Genomic DNA, 22,336 nt, shown 5'->3' with positions numbered 1-22,336 from the left:
CTGGAAGCCCAGGCATCTAAAGGGTAGCAGGATGGAAGGGGAAGGTAGTAGACATTCATGGGTATTGGGCAAGAAGCACTATATTTCTTGTCTACTTAAAGTGCATTTTTGTTAATATTGTTTTACAAATAAGGTATGTAAGGCTTGGACAGCTTATATAATTTGCTGAAGGTTAGTAGGAAGGGGCTAAGCCAGGATTTAAGCTCAGATCTCCAGAGCCTGTGGTTGTTTTTTTCCAACATAGCACCTCATTGGGGGAATTATCTCAGTGAGAGAAGGGAGAACAGAGAAGAGGTAGGTTGTTCCCAAAGCTGAATCTTGCTTACTTTGCAATCCTACCTCCACTACCTCTTTAGTAAACATAAAGGGATAGAGAGAGGGGAAAGAGGAAGAAGAGTTTCCTTCCTATCAGATACCTACCCCCTGTCCCCGGCCTCCACCCCACAAACCCAAAAAAAACCTCATGTACTAGTAACCAGGAAGTGTCAACATGAACACTTGGTTCATCCAGGGCCTCTCATCCACACCCATGACTGTGTTATCCCCCAGCTACCTTCCACCTCCCTGCTCCATGTCCCCCTAGGCCCCCACTACAGGGCCCAAGCTCCATTACCAAAGTAAATCTCCTGTTCAAAGGTGTTGTCTGTGGAGTAAGCAAACTTTCCAGCTCGGGGATTCACCTGTCGGAAGTGGCTCTGCCTTGGGGGCTGGTAGATGCTCCCCTTTCCATCGATGTCCTCAGCAGTCTTACTGATGCCAGGTGTGATTTCAACTGTCTGCACTTGCGGCAAGTAATTGGGCAATCTTGGAATGAGTGACATGGGGAGAAAAGGGGGGACGGGTAGCTTTAAAACTGGTGCCCTTAGAGGGTGCATGGACTTGGGGAAGGGAACCCACCTCCTACATTACCTCACTTTACCTATTATGTGTGTGGTTGTTTAGTGGACAGACTGTAAGCTCTTTAAAGGATAGGTCCGTGTCGGTTTCATTTACATTGTATTCCCAGCACTTTGCAGAGTGCCTGGAAAGTGGTGGCAATGCAATTTATATTTGTCCAATAGATGAATAAATAAATGTTTCCACTTATCTTTAGTTCACTTTTAGGAATCAGGGATGTTATAGCTCCAGTCTTCCTTAGAGTTATAAATGAAAAGGAAGCAATGTGAGAAACGTGCAGTTATCCTCTTCTCTAAGCTTGTTTAGTTCTCCATCCTGCGCCAGTCAGTTTTCGAGTCAGTTGACACACTGGCTCCTTATTCAGACTGAGGCAGGACCAAACCTCATGAGGTCTCTGCCTTCCTCACTCCCACCATGGATTCGTTTCTAGGAGCACCTGGATAGTACCTGGAACAGCAGAATGGCTCAGTCTGCTGGGAAAGGCTGAGAACCCATTCCTTTAAAGGCAGTGGTTCTCAGCTGGGAGCAGCTTTGTCCCTCAAAGGGACATGCGTCAGTGTCTGGAGACATCTTTGGTTGTCACACCTGGAGAGTGCTACTGGCATGCAGTAGGCTGCTGCTAAACATCCTACAGTGCACAGGACCAGCCCCACAACAAAGAATTATCCAACCTCAGGAGTGCTGAGGTTGCGAAACCTTACTTTGTGGAAATCTTAGCAGGTTGGTGGTGGAAAACACAAGAGGTTAATGTGACAGTGTGTTCTGAAATAAGGAGTGTGAGGCCACCCAGGAGTCCTTGAAGGGGAGCCAGGGATTCTCAAAGGCGCGCCCGAGGCCCCAGCCAGTCTACCTATAATAGACAGGAAGCAGCAGCTCTGGCTTCTTTTCCTCCTGGGTGGGCAGAACGACACTTCGATCCTCAAATTCTGCTGTCTCTTCTTCCTCCAGCTGTTTCAAGAGCTCCAGGTCGCTGGAGGAAGTGAGCTCATCCCGGATGTGGCTCCAGTCGTACTGCTGGTGCAAGAAGCTCTGCCACTTACTGGGGGACACCCCAGGCCTCAGAGGACTCTTGTTCTGGATCCATCGGGCAGTGCGCTTGTTAAGCTTTTCCAGCACGACAGCCTGCCATGCTCTGGCCTCCTTCTCAGAAGGGGGAAGCCAGGTTTCCCTCTCCTCCAGGTAGACATCTGGAGAAAGTGACAGATCCAGCACGTCTAGCTCCCTGCTTGGATGAAGATGGAGAGGACCAGATGCTTCCTGGACTGCGCTTGCTGGCTTTGATTTCTTCAGCTTCTTAAGATTGGCAGAGCTTTCCGTCTTCATAGCCTGGGAGGTGACCCTTGTTGAGGGACCTGAAAAATCCAGGAACTTGAAGCTGACGGGCTTCTCAGCTCGGGGCTTCCTGACTTGGGGAGGCTGGATGATGCCGTCTGCATCGTAGAGATGGTCAAAGCTGTTTTGGCTGTAAGGAATGCTGGCCAGCCCTCGCTGCTGCACCACCTCCCGAGAAAAGGTGAGGTTTGCAGCTGCCTGTTTCAAATATTGGTTCTTGAGGTTTGCACAGTGCTGCGGGCTGGAGTGGAAGACTGGAGGCACACTGGAAACGGAGGCGCACTCCTCCTTGTTTCTTGGTTTTAAGTAGGAGAAAATCATGCCCCATCCCAGCCGTGGGGGGAGTGACTGACGGAAATGCTGGGAGAGAAAGGTCTTTCCCTTCTCGGTCTTAGTCATTGTTTCCCAGCAAATGCTTCCTTCCACACTGCCTGGTCCAGAGGAGGACCTGGAGGCATGACCAGGCACCTGTTAAGGGGTTGGGAAGAACTGGTGAGAGCTCTAGGTCAGTAGAAATTGGTAGCCCATAGCAGTCAGTAAGAAAAGAACTTGGAGAACAGGTAGGGGAGGGGGGAAGCCATGGCAATTAGAAAGACAAAAGAAAGAAATGCTGCAACATTTGAAATGGTCCTTGTTCAGACCTTTGCTTCCAGTTCTCACATTTGTCCCAAAGCTCAGACCCTCATCTCCTTATGAGGGATTACTGCTTTTCAGCAGTATCCCAGGTTTCCAGTTTTTCCCCAAAAGTTGCTTCCTCCCTGTTCAAAGAACTTACAGCGTAAAGTTCAGACAACTCAGCCTGGCATTCAGGGTTCTCCCTGAGTATGACCCCAGTTTATGACCTTGTCCTGACATGTAACCTCTCCTCTCGACTCTCCTAGCTCTTCTCCGAGTGTTCTTCCCTCCACAGGTAGCTCTTCCTTCTGTGCCATGTGAAGCCTTTCTTCCATACTTGACACAAATTCTGTCCATTCTTCCAGGCCCAGCTCAATTCCTGCCTACTCCGTAACTCTTTCTTGACCTATCCAGGCCTCCCTGTCATACACAGATTTACAAATCACTCCTAGTCCATTCCAGTTATTTTAACTTTTAACCCTGTGACACCTCACATCGTTAAATATTTGGCTCCTTAACTGCACCGTAAGGACCACGTCTCCAGTCTGTTGTCCTTCAGAGTCACCCAGTACTTTTCCATATTGTTACATAGTCTTCATTGTTAAAATGTTTTACAGCTACAGAATATTTTATCAAATAGGTAAATCACCTTAGCTCTTAATTATCAGGCAAGTTGTTTCCAGGTTTTAGCTAGCATGGAAAACACTGTAGAGAACAATTGCCCAGAGTTAGTGCTTTTTAAAAATTTTTCCTTCTGAAGCACTTCCTTGGCCTAATAATAATAATTGACAATTATGGGTACTTTGCTAAGGGCTTTACACTGGGGTGATATTATGGTCTTTATTGCCTGTGGGAAGAAGCTGAGGCTCAGAGAGGTAGGTAAATTACTTCAGATCACATAGGCCATAAGTAGCAGAGTCAGGCTTCAAAGTCAGCTGCCAGATTCCACCCCAGAGCACTTAACTTCTGTGCCACACCGGCTTTGGCTCCATACCACTCATTTTGTTGGCCTTGCCATTCCCAGGGGCAGGTGACACTGCCCCCCAACCTCTGCCCCAAGCATGAAGGTGAGACCATTATTCTGTTATGCTTAGTGCCAACTCCTGCCTTTCCTGCCCTGTGCACAGGGTACCCCTTAGCCTGGATCTGACTCTTCTCTCTCTCTTTCACAACACCCAGCACAGTACCTTCTCTTTTTAGGGCTTGATTTATTCCATTGTCTTCTGTGTATTAAATCTGTCCTCTTGGTGTGTCTTTTTGTTAAGGGTCAGCTTTTACCTAGATGTCACTAGGCCAGAATTAATGACCTAACTCACATTAAGTCACACATGATTAATGTGATGTCCCTCCAGGAATTTTTGCACATAAGGTTAAATTTAGTCGTTCCATCTCTTCACAGTCACGAAGGCAACATGGCCACCGGGCACTGAGTATTTTAAAAGTCAGCCTAAAAAAATTAGGGCAAGGCTAGAGGGTGGTCACAAGGTGCTGTTTTTCTTTAAACAGTGTCTACTCTCACTGGTTGAAAATGAACTGCGAGATGAACACAATATTAGTGTTCTCCTGCCTTGTGTATTGCCTAATAGAACATCTTATTCTTAACATATCAGTGTGTCAGTATCTTGCTCCTAAGTCAGGGGGCATTTTGAGCCTAAACACTTGAAAAACAGAATGAGGACTGGTTTCACCCTAAGATGACTACTTATATGGAATGATTTGGGATGTCCCCAGATATATGCCCTTTAGCCTGTGACATACAGAATCTTTGGTTACAATGCTGTCATCACAGAAAGAATACCATGTTATCATTATCAGTTATTATAAATTCTCAAGGAATAGTTATCATCATCTAAGATAATGGCTTGTTGAAAAAGGATGAACACATGATAGATATGTTTTTGTAAAGGAATTGGGACAGGACAAAATGTTCTAAGGTTTGGTCAAAAGAGGTCTGTCCTGGACGGACTTAGAGTCAGAAGACAAGTGTCAGGCCAGGTTCTGCACTTCCCAGCCATGTTTAAACGATTTAATATCCCTGGTTTGCCTTAGTTTGCCAATCTGAAAATAGAGTCTGATACCTGTTCTAATTTAGTGTTGATATGAAGCTCAAAATTAGGGAACATGTATGAAAGTTCTCTGCAAGCTGCAAAGTATTACATAACTGTGAGGAATTGTTATTGATTTAGAGCCTGGAGTATTGTCCTTAGAAGGCAAGTCTCTGGGGCCCCACAGGTAGATGCACTGGGCACTTAGGGAAAAGTTTAGGAATACTGGGGCCCTAGGCAATTAAGAGAGGGAAGAAAAGACCTACAAACAGAGTTTGGAAGCTCCATATTATCCAAACTTAAGTATTACTTGGACTAACATCGAGGCAGGGTTCCCTCCCAACAAATAGCCCTTAAGAACCAAAAGCAGAGTGGCAGGTTCCGGGTGCTTTTGTGCACTGACAGCATAAGAAATTGAATAAATTGCATCCTACAGTTATTCAAAGCTGGCATAACTGCAGATCAGGCCCTGTAATCTGGTAAGCAGCAACCACCAGATTATCTCTTGCATTTCTAGGAACTTGGCTAGACAGGCAGGAGTGGGGCTCGAAGGTTTATGCCACATGTGTCCAGTTAACACCTGATATAAAAATCCAGACTCAAAATGGATGCTATCTCAGAGGTTCCAAATTTAGTTCCACTCTTCTGTTCACTTCCCAGTCCCCGACCCTCACCCCCGGTCTGTTGCCTTTATTCTGCAGAAATAGTTGAAGTGGGCTAAATAATGCATGCTGAAAGGAGAAATATCTTGTTTCTTTCCTTCTGTTACTAAAGCAGTGGAAACTGCCACAGAAGGAAAGGCTATAAACCTTAGCACAGTATCTTGAGAGGTGGTTTTTTTTTTAAAAAAAAAAATTATTTATTTATTTAATTTATTTGGGCTGCGCCGGGTCTTAGTTGCGCCACGCAGGGTCTTCATCACAGCATGTGGGATCTTCTTAGTTGCAGCACTCGGGGTTTTAGTTGCGGCACATGGACTTCTTAGTTGCGGCATGCGGGATCTAGTTCCCTGACCAGGGATGGAACCCGGGCCCCCTGCATTGGGAGTGTGGAGTCTTATCCACTGGACCACCAGGGAAGTCCCATCTTCTGAGAGTTTTAGACAAGTAATACACTCTGATCTACACCCACAGATTCTGAAGTTCTGAGGAAGGGCCCAAGAGGGGACAGTCAGCTTCTGTGACAGTGCTTGTTAGATACAGTTAAAGGACCTTCTGCATCAAGATCACCTGAGCAGTTTGTTAAAATGCAGATTCTTGTGTCCCACACTCTAGAATATTGATTCAGTGGGCTGCAAGTGAAGCCTAGAGATCTGCATTTTAACAAGCTCTCAGAGGTTTTTATACACATTAAATTTAGAGAAACCATAGCTCCAAAATGTATCTGTCAGATTTGTGAAGGAAGTTTGGTTAGTGGGGAGAGTGGGATCAGGGAACACAGCCTTTTAACCTGGCTTATTTCAAATACCCTCTCTCTGCTGCCTTTTTTTTTTAAGTTAAGTATTTTTAAAATTAATTAATTTATTTTTTGGCTGTGTTGGGTCTTCATTGCTGCCCATGGGCTTTCTCTAGTTGCGGCAAGCAGGGGCTACTCTTCGTTGCGGTGTACAGGCTTCTCGTTGCGGTGGCTTCTCTTGTTGCGGAGCATGAGCTCTAGGTGCGCAGTCTTCAGTAGTTGTGGCATGTGGGCTTCAGTAGTTGTAGTGCGCAGGCTCAGTATTTGTGACTCATGGGCTCTAGAGCGCAGGCTCAGAGGCTACTTCAGTAGTTGTGGTGCGTGGGCTTAGTTGCTCTGCGGCATGTGGGATCCTCCCAGACCAGGGCTCGAACCCATGTGCCCTGCATTGGCAGGTGGATTCTTAACCAGTGTGCCACCAGGGAGGTCCCTGCTCCTCTTTCTTTTTTTTTTTTTAACATCTTTATTGGGGTATAATTGCTTTACAATGGTGTGTTAGTTTCTGCTTTATAACAAAGTGAATCAGTTATACATATACATATGTTCCCGTATGTCTTCCCTCTTGCGTCTCCCTCCCTCCCATCCTCCCTATCCCACCCCTCCAGGCTGTCACAAAGCACCGAGCCAATATCCCTGTGCCATGCGGCTGCTTCCCACTAGCTATCTACCTTACGTTTGTTAGTGTGTATATGTCCATGACTCTCTCTCGCCCTGTCACAGCTCACCCTTCCCCCTCCCCATATCCTCAAGTCCGTTCTCCAGTAGGTCTGCGTCTTTATTCCTGTCTTACCCCTAGGTTCTTCATGACATTTTTTTTCCTTAAATTTCATATATATGTGTTAGCATACGGTATTTGTCTTTGTCTTTCTGACTTACTTCACTCTGTATGACAGACTCTAGGTCTATCCACCTCATTACAAATAGCTCAATTTCATTTCTTTTTATGGCTGAGTAATATTCCATTGTATATATGTGCCACATCTTCTTTATCCATTCCCTGCTGCCTCTTTCTTAACAGAAAGTTCCCTTCATTTTTTCCCCCTCTACTTTCTTTTTTCTTTCTTTCTTTTTTTTTTTTTTTTGGGGCATGCCGAGTGGCTTGGGGGATTTTAGTTCCCCTACCAGGGACTGAACCTGGGCCAGAGCAGTGAAAGTCCTAACCACTGGACTGCCAGGGAATTCCCTCCCCTCTACTTTCTAATTCCCATTATTTGCCATGCACTCATACAGGTACACTGCTGTCTCATGAGATTACTCTGGAAATGCTGCCATAAAGATAATCTGTTAAAACTCTTTTATATTAGGTTTCAAAACCAAGGTCTGGAGAGCAGACGTGACTAAGATCACAGTACTGCTTAGTACCTGAAGCAACACACTGATACTTTGACACTTAATCCAAAATATTTTCAACTACTTCTGTCTGTCTCTTATCATTCATCTGATGCTAATAAGCTCCTTTCACATACTGATGAAGCAGCAGTGTTTTGAAATTACCTTCAAAGTGGCTTCCCACACACAGTCTTCAAAGGGAAGCAAGTTTCTTCCATCTTAAACCTTCCTTAGTTTTAGGTTCCAAAGCTGCTTATATTGGTTACTAGGCAACCACCTCTTTAGAATTCCATGAGTCTACTCACAGAACCTATGGGTTCAATCAGGGGTATCTTCAGCTATTTATTAAATTTCCTTCTTTGTAAATTGAACTTTGGGAAGTTGCATTGTATTTACTGATTGGTGGCAAAATGGATTTCTTGGTCATCCTTTGAAAAATAAACCTCTAGGTCTATGCAGCTCAATGTCCCCGCCCCACCATTTGTTCATAAGTCCTACTGAGAAAGAGACAGAGCAAGGGAACACATGAACACCCAGCTCTGGCATGCTTCAGACCACCAGGTTGATAGAACAAACAGTAAAGCAGAATGAGTGTCTTTGGGACCTTTCCCATTCCCCTTTCATCTCTGCCCCTGCTTAATCTCCTTCCTTCACACAGTTCAGTTCCATCTCCCCTGCTTCCCAAATTCTGGCTAGGTTGTCAGCCAATAACACTATTTTTTTCACAAGGGGACTCTTCAAGTCCTATATTTTTAATAATAAAATTCCAGGCCTACAGAATACTGGTCTTCAGGCTTCCCCTTGTGAAGAGAACTAATTTGTCCTGACAGTAAAGAAGATCTCTGGCCATAATGTTCTGTCTGTCTCGTTGATCTGGGGCTGTGCTATTCAGGTGGTTACCATCTCTTGCTGACCAACCTGAACACTAACTTTAGTACCAGGGCTCAGTTTGTGCTCAGACTCTGGGTCCCTCACAAAAGAGTGAAAGGACATGTTCTCTGAGATGAAATGAATGAAAGAATTAAAAAATTAAATATTAAAACACTGGTTAAGGGCTTCCCTGGTGGCGCAGTGGTTGGGAGTCCGCCTGCCGATGCAGGGGACACGGGTTCGTGCCCCGGTACGGGAGGATCCCACATGCCGCGGAGCGGCTGGGCCCGTGAGCCATGGCTGCTGAACCTGCGCGTCCGGAGCCTGTGCTCCGCAATGGGAGAGGCCACAGCAGCGAGAGGCCCGCGTAACGCAAAAAAAACAAAAACAAAAACACTGGTTAAGGTTCCTCAAGAAATTAAAATTAACATGTGATCCAGCAATTCCATTTCTGGGTATATACCCAAAGAATTGAAAGCAGAGGCTCATACAGATGTTTGTACGCCCATGCTCATAGCATATTCACAACAGCCAAAAGGTGGAAGCAACCTAAATGTCCATCGATGGATGAATGGATAAACAGAATGTGGTATATACATACAATAGAATATTATTCAGCTTTAAAAAGGAATAAAATGCCGGTACATGCTACATATATGGGTGAACCTGGAAGATACTATGCAAAGTGAAATAAGCCAGACGCAAAAGGACAAATACTGTATGATTCCACTGATCTAAGGTACTTAGAATAGTCAAATAATAGCTACAGAAAGTGGAATTATGATGTCCAAGGGGCTCTGGTGGAGAGGGAGGAATGAAGAGTTGTTTAATAGGTACAGAATTTCAGTTTGGGTGATGAAAAAGGAGATAGGGTTAAAGGTTGCACAACAATGTGAATGTACTTAAGTAACTATGCATTTTAAAATGGTAAATTTTATCTTTGTATATTACCACAGTTTAAAAAAACCAACCCTGTTTAATTATAAAAGTCATGTGTTTTTTGGTGATAGAAATTCTGCACAAAGAAGAAAATTAAAACTACTCATGATACCCCAAAGCCTAAGAGACAACAGTTTAGGGTAGCTTTCTACTAGTCTTTTTTTTTTTTTTAATGTTTATATATATATATATATACACATATATATATAATGTTCTACAAACTGTTCTCTACCTGCTTTCAATGTCATGAAAATTTCCTCATCATATTCTGCTATATCATTTTTAATGGCTACATCTCTTCTGTTGTATTACTGCATTACAATCAAATTGACTAAACCAAATTTATCTTGCTAGTTTCTTTTTCCTCTGTTAAAACAACGATATGGTAAACATTGTTATAGCCAAATATTTACACACATTTATGAATGTTTATTTAGGCAAAGTTTCTAGAGTGGAATTGTGAGTCAAAGAGAATGCATCTTTTAAATATTTTTAACCAGGTTGCTCTGAAAAGCTCATACCAGTGTGTACATCCACCAACAGTATATGAATGTCTGTTTCCCAAATCTTCTCAACTAGGACATCATCATGTGAGAAACAAAGCATAATGGTTCAGAGCACAGGCTCTGGAATTGGATTGCAAAGGTATAAATCCCAGCATTTCCACTTTCTAGCTGTGTGATCTTCTGCAAATCAATTCACCTCTCTGGGCCTTAATTTTCTCATAAGGTTCTTGTAAGGATTAAGAGTTAGCTATTATTATTTACCATCTTTAGTTTGAGTCTCATGCACAAAATACACTGTGAAGTATCCCACAGAACCAGTACAAAAGTAATTAGAGCTAAAGGGAGTTGCATGATTAATGACCAGCAGGACAGGAGAACATTTGAAACTAGGTAAAAAGTCTTGTCTGGGAAGCTCATGGGGGTGGCCTTATTAGGAGCAGAGGCAAACACAGGTTTTGTGTGTTTGAAGCTTATACAATTTGCAGGTTTCTCTAATAGAAAGGATATGAATTCATGAATGTAAAATCAAGTACAAGGCCTTGGAAGGGGCCTGCAGTTAAGTTTGATGAAAAATTCACCACTGGATGGAACCCATAGCTTATGAAATAGTGGGAAAAGGTGAGCAGTCCAGGGCGAGAGAGAGATAACGTTTGCCTAAATGGAGCAATATAAGAGTCCAGATAACAAAATAACAACTTTTACCTCATTTGGCTGTTTTTACACCCATAAGGAATGAAAGTGAGGTCACACAGCTAGTAAGACGCCAGGCCCCTTAGTTGTGGAATGGTGTGGAAAAATAATCATAATAGACAAATAACATACAAGCAAAACACCATGGTGCACATTTTATTTTTATTTTCTTTTTTTTTTTTGGCCGTGCCGCACAGCATGGAGAACTTCCCCTAACAGGGATCGAACTCATGCTCCCTGTATTGGAAGGGCAGTGTCTTAGCCACTGGACCGCCAGGGAGGTCTTTCTTTTTTTTTTTTATTTTATGGTGCACATTTTAAAAGAAAAGACATGATTATTAGCTGGTGTGAATTACTCAACAAAGTGACAAAACTCAATTCCAGTCCACTTCTCTGGCAATTAATGTTACCGAACATAAGTCCATGTGCCTGACGCACAGTGAGGCCAAACAATACCAAAACGTTGGAGTTTGGAACAGAGAAAGGTTTATTGCAGGGCCATGCAAAGAGATTGGTGGCTCATGCCTTAAAAACCCCAAACTCCCCTAAAGCTTTCAGCAAAGCCCTTTTATAGGAAAGGTGGAGGGGGCGTGGTTAGTTGTTGCAAACTTCTTGATGTTAGATCCTTTTTTAAAAAAAAAAATTATGTATTTATTTAGTCGGCACCAGGTCCTAGTTGCAGCATGCTTGCAGGATCTAGTTCCCCGACCCCCTGCATTGGGAGCGGGGAGTCTTACCCACTGGACCACCAGGGATGTCCCAGATCCTTTGTTCTTGAGGTCAGGTCAGGTCAAGGTCAGGTAACGATATTCTCATAAATCTCCACCAAACAAATGTTATTCTCTGTTCCAGCCTGAAAGGGCAAGGTCCCAAGGCACAACTTTCACCCTCAGGGCCGGGTCCCCACACCCTGCCCAGCCGTCATCACTGAGAGAGCAAGGCGTCCAGAACCCAACTGGCCCTCAGGCTCTTCAGGCCGCCCAAAAGGCGGAGGTCAGGTCCCACAGACTGCGACCCAGGCAGACTACCGCTGCCATTAGGTCGCAGAGACGGGCATGGGGGAGAGGTTCACCACTTTCTCAAGGCCTGGGCCCCGCCAGTGGGCAGCCTTGGCAAGGGCTCTGAAGCCCTACAGGACACAGCCCCCAGCATGTCCTGGGGCTCCCCAGCGCACCTGCTGGCAGGAGGCTGCGGAGGGCCTGGAGGGCCCCAGGGAGAAGGCCGTGGTCTGATCCACCTCTTACCTAACTCTCCGCTGGAGGACCACCGCCGGTCGGACAGTTGGCGGAGAAGGACCGCTAATCGCCTCTCTAACCTTCCCGCTTTCGGGTTCTCACGGTAACCGGTCGCCCAGAGTAACTGCGTGCAGCAAATGCTGCGCGCCAAGGGCTGCTCGCTGCCCCGCTCCACCACAGGATCTCGGGCAGGCTCAGGGGCTCGGTCCCGCCGAGGGGCCGGCGCTGCCTCAGCTGCCGTCGGCCTTATCAGCTGGGCTGGGGGCGGGGCCAGAGACCGGGGTCGCCCCGGTCGGCCCGGGGCCCGCGTCGGAGCCAATCGGGCGGATGGCTGCAGGAGGCAGCGGCGGCCGCACGCTCCTACATCATAGAGGCCCGGGGTCCGGCCGGCGCGCCCTACCCTATTACATTAATTTTGGAGACCGGACACTTTGTTAAGTGCCAGGTTCCTTCAGGGGCAGCCCGGTCCAGCCCACGCTGCACGAACCAAATAACTTCTGAGAGGCAAAACTAGGAAAATTCTTCCCAACATAAAGTTCCTGTGTGTCTGCTTTCGCTCTTGCTTTTAAAGGTCGGCCACTGATCGGCAGGACTTCGCGGCCCTCCAAAGAGTTAGAGCAGGCTGCTCGGCCCCATGAGGCCTTAGGCTGCAGGTAGGCAGCCTGTCGCTAGAGGGACTCTAGTTTCTAACCTTCTTCACAGCCCTTGAAGTTGACCTGAGATCTGAAAAAGGCGCAAAATGGTGGTCTCATTTCCGGCTCTCCTGCGACCCTTCCGACTCTGTCGATGGGACCCGACACCCTGGGCGCGGTTGGCAGGGCCTACAAAGCTCAGGACCGGTGACCCAAACTCTTGGGCCCCTGCCAGGATGGCGGTGACAGTGACGCTGGAGCCCGCGGGCCGCTGCCGCTGGGACGAGCCGGTGCGCATCGCCGTGCGCGGCCTGGCCCCGGGACAGCCGGTCACGCTGCGCGCGTCCCTGCGCGACGAGAAGGACGCGCTCTTCCGAGCCCACGCGCGCTACTGCGCCGACGCCCACGGCCAGCTGGACCTCGAGCGCGCGCCCGCGCTGGGCGGCAGCTTCACGGGCCTCGAGCCCATGGGGCTCCTCTGGGCTCTGGAGCCCGAGAAGCCCTTGCTGCGGCTGGTGAAGCGGGACGTACAGACGCCCTTCGCCGTGGAGCTGGAGGTGCTCCATGGCCACGACCCGGAGGCCGGAGGGCTCCTGGGCCGGGCGGTGCACGAGCGCGACTTCCTGGCGCCGGGGGTGCGGCGCGAGCCCGTGCGCGTGGGCCGGGTGCGCGCCACGCTCTTCTTGCCGCCGGGTAAGCCCCCTGCTTCCCTAACTGTTTATCTTGTCTGTGAGAGAGAAAGGTAGTAAGTAGGTAGCTCCCAACATTCCGAAGGTCTGTGGGGCCTGAAAATTTCGAGTAGACAAGAATGGAACGTAAGGCTGGCTGGGGAGGTGGCTCTGCTGCTCCAAGACAGAGGTCAGAACGAAGACATCGCAAGGAAAGGGTAAAGACAGTTGTAATTAAAAAAAAAAAAAAAAGTATAAGGAGTTTGCAGTTTTTAAAGTTTTCTTTCTAAAGTTTCTCAGTTTTACAACTTTGCTTCTAACTCCCAGAGTACATTAAGATTTAAGAAAATTACCATGAAGGAAGAAGGCCTCTTGCTATCCACTGGAAATCTTCTGAATTATTGGTTAATTTTACCATTACATAAAAAGCAACAGGCCAATGAAAAAGTTAAAAGATGCTTGTCCTGATTAGGATCAGGGAAATGCAAAGTAAAACTAAACACTACACTCAACACCCTCAAAATTTAGAAGTCTAACATTACCAGTTTTTGACCAGTATGTGGAGGAAAAGGAACTCCCATACACTGCTAAAAGGAACACAGAATCTTCCTGCCAATTCAGGGGACACAGGTTCAAGCCCTGGTCCGGGAAGATCCCACATGCCGCAGAGCAACTAACCCAGTGCACCACAACTACTGAGCCTGCGCTCTAGAGCCCGTGAGCCACAACTAGTGAAGCCTGCGCTCCACAACAAGAGAAGCCACCACATTGAGAAGCCCACTGCGAAGAGTAGCCCCTGCTCACCGCAACTAGAGAAAGCCTGCCAGCAGCAACAAAGACCCAACGCAGCCAAAAATAAAATAAATAATTGTTTTTTAAAAAGGAACACAATTATTCATCTACTCTGGAAAAAATTGCTTTTACTTAGAAAGTTGACTGTCATTCTACTCCTGGTGCACCAATAGGTATTTATGTTTGTAAGAGCAAAAACAACTGGAAACAGCCTAAATGTCCATCAGCAATAAAACTGATGAATAAATTGAGGTATATTTATAGCACAAAAGTGATTGAAATATAGTCACAAGAATCAAGGGACTTCCCTGATGGTCCAGTGGTTAAGAATCCACCTTCCAATGCAGGGGACACGGGTTCGATCCCTGGTAAGGGAACTAAGATCCCACATGCCGCAGGGCAACTAAGCCCGCGTGCCACAGCAACTAAGACCCCACACAGCCCAAAATAAATATTTTTTAAAAACCAAGAATCAAAATGGATGAACCTCAAAAACAGTGTTGATGGAAACATCAAGTCCCCAAAGAACACATTCAGTATCATTACATTCAGATAAAATTCAAAAATTAGGCGAAATAAACAAAATGCCATTTAAGGAATACTTACAAGTAGTAAGACTGTAAAGAAAATCAAGAGATTGATAAAATTCAGAATAGTGGAAAGTGAGGGAAGGGGAACAGGTACTGACAGGGCTTTGATGGTTAGTACTGAATTAGTAAAGTTCTGAGTATAAAGTACTTGCCTTATAAATTGTCCTTAAAATTTGCACATTAAATACAAACTTCTACTGTAAATAGTGAAAATGTGACATAACTAGACTTATACACAGTAGGTAGCTTTTTTTTTTTTTTTTTTTGCGGTACACGGGCCTCTCACTGTTGTGGCCTCTCCTGTTGCGGAGCACAGGCTCCGGACGCACAGGCTCAGCGGCCATGGCTCACAGGCCAAGCCGCTCCGCGGCATGTGGGATCCCCCCGGACCGGGGCACGAACCCATGTCCCCTGCATCGGCAGGCGGACTCTCAACCACTGCGCCACCAGGGAAGCCCATAGGTAGCTGTCTGAGTCTAGCATAATGTATTTGAGATTCATTCCTGTTGCTCCATATATTGGTAGTTCCTTCTTCTTGTGTCTTAGAAGTTTCCCATTAGATGGATGCGGCACAGTTTGTTTATTCTTTCTCCAGTTGGAGGACATTTGGGTTTCAAGTCTTTGGAGATTAAGAATAAAGTCACTGGAAACGCTTGCATCCAAGTTTTTGTGTGAACACAAGTTTTCATTTTTCTTGGGTAAATACCAGGGAGTGAGATTGCTGGGTCATAACCTAAGTGCATGTTTAACTTTATAAGAAATTGTAAGCTGTTTTCCAAAGTGATTGTATCATTTTGCACCCCCACTGTTGCCCTTAAATATAAAAGTTAGTTACTTGACTAACAAAAATGGGTTAATTTGGGAATAGCAGAGAATTGCAAATTGGAACAAGCAAGCTACGGCTAAAACCATAGGTAAGTGCAACAAAGCAAGGAGACCAGAGCCGTTCAGCATTTCTGATTGTCAACAGAAAACTCTGACATCACCAAATAGGTAAAAATGGCTTTTGACGCCACTGCAAAGAGTTTCAAGTATAGTTTAGTCTTGTGTTTTGTTTCTTCCCAAGGACCTGCACCCTTTCCTGGGATTGTGGACATTTCTGGAACTGGACGTGGCCTTCCGGAATATCGAGCTAGTCTGCTGGCTGGGAAGGGTTTTGCTGTGATGGCTCTGGCTTATTATAACTATGAAGACCTCCCCAAGAGCATAGAGAACCTCCACCTGGAGTACTTTGAAGAAGCTATGAACTACCTGCTTAATCACCCTCAGGTTGGAACTTCCTCTGATTTTTATGTTCTGCCTATCAGTCCTCCTTCTCTTAAATGCTCTTGGTTTTCACAGAACTTGACAAATTCATGACAGCCCTTTCCTGCCCCCAACACACACTACCTTTCATAGTCGCTTTTCCCAGACAGTTTCCATGCAATTAGATGTAGCCGTAATAGATTTCCTGCTAGTAAAGATGTCCTAGTTGGAATTATGGAATTTTAAATTCCAGTATTTTATACTATTTCATTACAAGCCCAAACACATTGAGAACCCTGGGTTTGACACAGGAAGTAGAGGAAAAGGGGAACAAGATCAGTGTCTCTAGTTTAAATGTTTGTGTTTAATAAACCTCTCCTCCATGTGTCCCTCTGAGAGTAGAGGATTCAGTTTTAAAGAAGAACCTGGTGACAAAGAACCTAGGTAGTACGGAGCGTTTGGAGGGCTCAGGATATCAGAGGATTAGAAGATAGACCTTGCTTATTTTATAATTCAATCAGAGCTCAAGGGGGATGGAAGTGCTGGAGCTCTTAGAAAATGTGATGGGGTGTAGTGGAACCGGCACAATATGTTTGATAGAGAAAAGTTAAATTTGAGGTTTGATTTTGCCACTTAACTAGCTTCATGACCTTGGGGCCTCTGTTTCTTCCTCTAAAAAGTTGGGATGACAGTAATATCCCATTCCGAGTATCTTTATGAGAAATAAGTGGCTGAAAACAGTTAAGGGTGCTCTTGTAGAAACCACAACAACAACAACAACAACAACAAGTGCTGTTGAGAGGTCAATAAAAAGGCATTTGTAACAGAAGAGTTTGGTAATTGACTAGCAGAGTCCTTATGGAATAGGGCAAACCCAAATTACCCTGGAGGGGATTGAGTAGAAAATGAAGAAAGAAAATAACTACAAAGTTTCCCACAAGTTTTGCTGTGAAAGGGAGTAGAAAACTGGGGCAGAGTGGATTTAAGCTCAAAGGATTGTTATTAAAATGTAAGAGGTACTAGAGCTTGGGGTACACTGATGGGGATGAGCCAGTAGAGAGGAAAGTTATGAAGGAGAGAAGGAGGAAGTAATTGCAGGAGCAAAGTCCCTGAGGATGAGAATAGATGGGATCCCAAGCACAAGCAGAGGGTGGCCTTGAATTAGAGATACTTTGGAAACAGGAAGGAAGGAGGAGAGCTTGATTCATGTAGAACTACATAGACTTGGAAGGGAAAATTGAGGACAAGTTCCTACCTGATAGCTTCTATTTTTAGTGAAGGGGAATAGGGGTTAAAGGGGCTTACAGAGGTAGGAGACAAGGTGGAATGGCCTTTTGGAGAAGTGGAAAGCAAACATCAGGGAAGCAGGATTGAGGGGCAATATGGACGCTTATTTGAAATTTGTGGTCAGGACATGAAAGTAAGATCTGTCCGCACGAGCATATATATATATATTTTAAATTAATTAATTTAGTTTTGGCTGCGTTGGGTCTTTGTTGCTGCGTGCAGGCTTTCTCTAGTTGTGGCAAGTGGGGCTACTCCGTTGCGGTGCGCAGGCTTCTCATTGCGGTGGCTTCTCTTGTTGAGGTGCGTGGGCTCTAGGCACACAGGCTCAGTAGTTGTGGCTCGCGGGCTCTAGAGCACAGGTTCAGTAGTTGTGGCGCACGGGCTTAGCTGCTCTGCGGCATGTGGGATCTTCCTGGACCAGGGCTCGAACCCGTGCCCCCTGCATTGGCAGGTGGATTCTTAACCACTGCACCACCAGGGAAGCCCAACAAGCGTGCATTTTTTTCTCCAGCAGTGTTCATTTGCACAAATGCAGGCCAGGAGGAAGTGAATAACAGGTGCTAACTGAGGTGAGCACTTTTCTAGGCGAGTAGGACCAAAGGGAGAGAGGTATTAAGGGAGTTAGGAGTGTTTGCAGGGGAGCGATAATAACGATGAAGCTTGAAATCTAAGCCAGATGAGGTAAGAAGTGAGAAAATGAGAGGTACTGATAGGGAAAAAATGGCAGTCAGGGTCTCAAAGAGGTGGGAGTGGGCAGTACTAGAATTGCTAAACTGGAGGTAAATAAGTTGGTGATTAGACAGTAGAATGCTTGAAGCTGATGTTTTGGAGATGATGTACTTATTGATGACTTGACTTAGGTTATGACAATGGGAGTGTGTGTCTGAGGTCGGGGAGAGAAAAAGATAATGGGAGGTTTGGAGGTCAAGGAACTGAGAGGCCAAAGTATTTAGCTGTCGTCCACATGGTTGAAGACACCAGGAATGGTGATGGAGAAATTGTGGACAGCAAGGTAGAGAGGAAGGCTAAGTCAGTATCCCAAGGCTGCAAACCCTGATAAGTGGGAGAGCCCAGATCCACGCTCAGTTCTAACCGACTCTCAAGTCCAGGCGCTACCCGCCACACTGCACTGTTCACGGACTCATTCTCCTTTTCCCTTTGGCCTTTTCTCAGGTAAAGGGCCCAGGGGTAGGGCTGCTTGGGATTTCCAAAGGAGGCGAACTCTGCCTCTCCATGGCCTCGTTCCTGAAGGGCATCACCGCGGCTGTCATCATCAATGGCTCTGTGGCCAGTGTCGGCGGAACCTTACACTACAAGGGAGAGACACTGCCGCCTCTGGGTGTCAGCCGAAGTCGACTCAAGGTGACCAAAGATGGCCTAACAGACATTTTGGATGTCCTGAACAGCCCTTTGGAAGGACCTGATCAGAAGAGCTTCATTCCTGTGGAAAGGGCTGAATGTGCCTTCCTGTTCCTTGTGGGTCAGGATGACCACAACTGGAAGAGTGAATTCTATGCTAATGAGGCCTCTAAACGCTTGCAGGCCCATAGTAAGGCGAAGCCCCAGATCATCTGTTACCCAGGGGCGGGACACTACATTGAGCCTCCTTACTTCCCCATGTGCCGGGCTTCCCTGCACACCTTGGTGGGCAGTCCTGTCATCTGGGGAGGGGAGCCCAGGGCTCATGCCAGGGCCCAGGTGGATGCTTGGCAGCAGCTCCAGACCTTCTTCCACAAACACTTGGGTGGGGAAAAGGGGCCAATCCCAGGAATGCTGTAATCGTTTATCCCGGGGACAGCTGCCACAATTAGTGTATATGTGTAGTTTTTTTCTTTTTAATAATTACTTCAGTGTTAAAGTGAATGTACCAAGAAATTTTCAAGATATTTCTAAATTACATACTTTTTCAGTTGTTTGGGAGGAGAGTGATTCTACAGAAACCACAACAGGTGGAGAGAGCATGCCCTTTGGTGTCTAACAACACATAACTGACAAGACTTTAGCTCTGAAAGGAAAAGAGTAATACCTGGTACACAATTGGTGCTTAGTTATTATTTGAATAATTTACTATTGATTTTGTTTAATAATTAATTTATAAATAAATGATTACCTACTGTGGAAGAAAAGCATATAAAATGTCAAAAATATTATCAGATCTGAGTTTCTAATCTAAGAATGGAAGTGAACATCTTAGCTGTAAATTACTATACTAGTTATAGAACTACTTAGATGAAAAAAATTACTAAAAATTTTCAAAGCAAGTATGGTTTTAGTTCTTTGATATCTTCTCCTTGAATGAGTAAGCATTCTCCTCATGCAAGTGTATTTTAAGTTATTTTTGTATCTTTACATATGGACCTTTGTGATCTAGTTATTTTGAAAGCTGGTAAAACATTTAGATGAATTTCATAAGTGACTTTAATAATGATTAGCGTGCAAATAAATTATTCAGTTTTGTACCACTTGATATAAATAGTTCCATATTAAACTTACTGAACTTTTCTAAAGCTTAATGTGTTTAAAATAAAAAACACCTTAATTTGTGATATGGTATTCCAGTTCCTCAACTTTCTTTTTCAGTAAAGCAATTCCTGACAGGTGTTTCTTCTCAAAATTCAAAAACAGTACAGAACTCTTTTTGTTTTGCCAGCTGTTTTTTTCTTCTATACCATTGTGAGGCAGGTGTCGTCTTCATTTTACAGATGAGGAAACTGAGACTCAGTACCTGCGTGGTACCTCTAGAGCTGGGGCCCCGGCTCCCCACATCAAGCTTCTTCTCTCTTGAGCCCGTCCATGCCCTGTGCAGGGCAGCAGCCCCAGTCACAGGCAAAGGAAGTGGCTCGTCTTTCTCCTGCCTAAGTTCTCAGGGGAGTTCCTGGACTTGCAGTGGGGGGGTAGGGGTATTTCAGGGCACTGTTGTTGAAAGAGTAGATCTGGAACCGTCTTTAAACCCTTGACATAGTAGTATGGTTTTGCGGGAGCTGACAGGCAACTCAAAATGCCTACACTCCTTCCCTTGATTGTTAACAATGTGTATGTGATTTGCCCTCCTCTTCCTCTTTCCTCTCTTTGTCTCTCTCTTTCTGCTACTTTCTGTAAACAGCGTCTTCCGTGACACTCGAAGGAGTCGCGCCATCTATCAAGCTGGAGTGTCAGTCTTCTCTGGATGCTGATCATGAGTGATAAAAGGCAGAAGCAGCAGAAATTTGGGGGCCAATTAATGACGAAGTTAAATTGTAGACCATGTATTTCAAAAGACACAAAGATGATTTCCTCTTTAAATTCTCTTGAGTAGGAGGATCTAAGAAAAGGGGAAATAGAGACACCATAGGCACGTGTTCTGGAGGGGAGAGTGAAACTACATACTATGATGTGAAGATTAGAAAAGAATTCAGAGTGATAGTGGCTTTTGATATGGGTCTTAACTGATAGGATCTCTTTTTCTCGAATCTAGAGTAATAAAAATTCATAGAAAACTTGGAAAATAGAGAAAATTATTCACTAGAAAAGGAGTTGCATATAATCCATTCACTAGAAACTAGCACACTTAACATTTTAGAATATTTCCATTTTCCTCTAGGCTGCTTGTTGTGTGTATTGAGTTTTTACTCAATTAAGTGTACATCCATTTTACCTCAGTATTGTATGATGTTTTTCTTACCACGTTATTATATTCTTCAAATACATGACTTTTTAAAAACAGTGATATGTATTCCATTGATTGGTGCTACAACTCTTCATTTAATCCATCCCCTATTGTTAGCCCTTGACATTGTTGATAGTTTTTCTTTATAAAGTCCGTTCCTATGGTGAAGGGACATATACATGTATAAGTCTTTGTGTATCACTGATTATCTCTTTAAGAGAGATTCTTTGAAAGGAAATTACTGGGTCAAACTTCTGAACAGTATTATGATCCTTTACTATGCATACCAGAAACAATCAAGTACACCATCAAAGACACCGTATGAGACAGCCATGTTGTCAATACTGGTGTAATGTGTGTGTATAGGTGTGCGTGTGTCTAATTTTTATAATTTTATAAATTTTATAGGTTGAAAAGAGAATCTCACATTGTTGTGCTTTTTTGTTGTTGTTGTTAGTGAGGCTGAATATTTCCCTCACTTATTGGGAAAATATTTGTATTCCTTTTAATCTACATTTCCCATTCCTTTAGAATGTTCACCTGTTTCTTCATGACCTAGAGCAGCATTTCATTATGTGTTTCAGAAGTAGATAATTCTAATATGTGTTGGCAACATTATATTACCTTGTTATTTGCCATTTAAACTATGTGTATGTGTGTGAATATATGTGTGTCAGGTTTTGCAAGATGGACTTGATGACGGAAGGTGGAAATGATAAGAAATATGTGTACTGGTCTCTGCCTGTACCTTTCTCCCAACTTCCAGCACAGAGCTCCTAAACCCTTGTAAGTTCCTAACTGATAAAAGCACTAGTAGCATCTTTTGTTCTATCGAGGCAACTCTGGGTGGGCTCCTGGATGGCTCCTGGATGGGGACTGGTAACCAGAAAGACCAATCCATGATTAGAAGCTTGGAATTTTCAGCCGTCTTGCCCCATTCTCCAGAGGAGAGCAGGGCCAGAAACTGAGTTAATAATTGATCATGCCTAATGTGAGGAAGCCGTCAGAAAATCCCAATAGTATGGGGTTTGGAGAGCTTCCCGGTTGGCAAGCACTACCACACAGGCAGGGTGATGCACCCCAACTCCACAGGGACAGAAGTTCCTGTAGTCGGGACCCTCTCAGACCTCGCCCCACGCATCTCTCCATCTGGCTGTTCCTCTATATCCTTTGTGATTTCCTTTAATAAGGTAGTTGATGTAAGGGTTTCCCTGAGTTCTGCGAGCTGCTCTAGCAAATTAGTTGAACCTGAGGAGGGGGTTGTGGAAACCTCGGATTTATTGCCAAATCACACAGAAGTTGTGGATACCCTGGGGACCTATCACCTGCAATTGGCAGCTGAGGAGGGGTGAGAGCAGTTTTGTGGGACTGAGCCTTTAACCTCAGGGAACTGACACAGTCTCCGGGTAGACAGTGTTAGGACTGAATTAAATTGTAGGACATCCAGATGGTTGTCTCAGAGATTTGCCTGGTGTGGGGATAAAAACCTCCACACATGTGGTAACCAGCAGTGTCAGAAGTGCAGTGTTCTGTGTGAGTAGTAAAGGAGACACATAGAAAAGA

The 22,336-nt window shown here is 45.0% G+C and overlaps 2 protein-coding genes across 2 annotated transcripts in view; one reads left to right on the top strand and one right to left on the bottom strand.

The window, feature by feature from the left end:
- The window catches only part of LOC101321319 (protein numb homolog), a 234,127-nt gene extending 231,499 nt beyond the window's left edge, over nt 1-2,628 (bottom strand). Inside the window, exons 1-2 of the mRNA XM_073799306.1 lie at nt 1,748-2,628; nt 614-804 (exon numbers count right to left, since the gene is read on the bottom strand). Coding sequence (XP_073655407.1) covers nt 614-804; nt 1,748-2,628 — 1,072 coding nt within the window. The remainder of the gene's footprint in view (nt 1-613; nt 805-1,747) is intronic.
- A 9,576-nt stretch (nt 2,629-12,204) lies between these two features.
- On the top strand, nt 12,205-19,044 carry LOC101336252 (acyl-coenzyme A thioesterase 1). The gene is made up of 3 exons (XM_004318288.4): nt 12,205-13,238; nt 15,662-15,864; nt 18,301-19,044. Exons 1-3 carry the CDS (start codon nt 12,653-12,655, stop codon nt 18,904-18,906), a joined length of 1,395 nt encoding a protein of 464 aa, XP_004318336.3. The 5' UTR covers nt 12,205-12,652; the 3' UTR covers nt 18,907-19,044.
- The last annotated feature ends 3,292 nt before the right edge of the window (nt 19,045-22,336 follow it).

The sequence above is a fragment of the Tursiops truncatus genome, chromosome 2, assembly GCF_011762595.2.
Source record: "Tursiops truncatus isolate mTurTru1 chromosome 2, mTurTru1.mat.Y, whole genome shotgun sequence".
Lineage (NCBI taxonomy): Eukaryota > Metazoa > Chordata > Mammalia > Artiodactyla > Delphinidae > Tursiops > Tursiops truncatus.
This window is presented reverse-complemented; position numbering and strand designations above follow the sequence as displayed.

What these genes read in the sequence shown, in the direction of transcription:
- LOC101336252 (XM_004318288.4), top strand. Translation starts at nt 12,653, where the DNA reads ATGGTGGTCTCATTTCCGGCTCTCCTGCGACCCTTCCGACTCTGTCGA. An exon ending in CACGCTCTTCTTGCCGCCGG is followed by an intron (nt 13,239 to 15,661) that starts GTAAGCCCCCTG and finishes TTTCTTCCCAAG; the next exon opens with GACCTGCACCCTTTCCTGGG. An exon ending in ACCTGCTTAATCACCCTCAG is followed by an intron (nt 15,865 to 18,300) that starts GTTGGAACTTCC and finishes GCCTTTTCTCAG; the next exon opens with GTAAAGGGCCCAGGGGTAGG.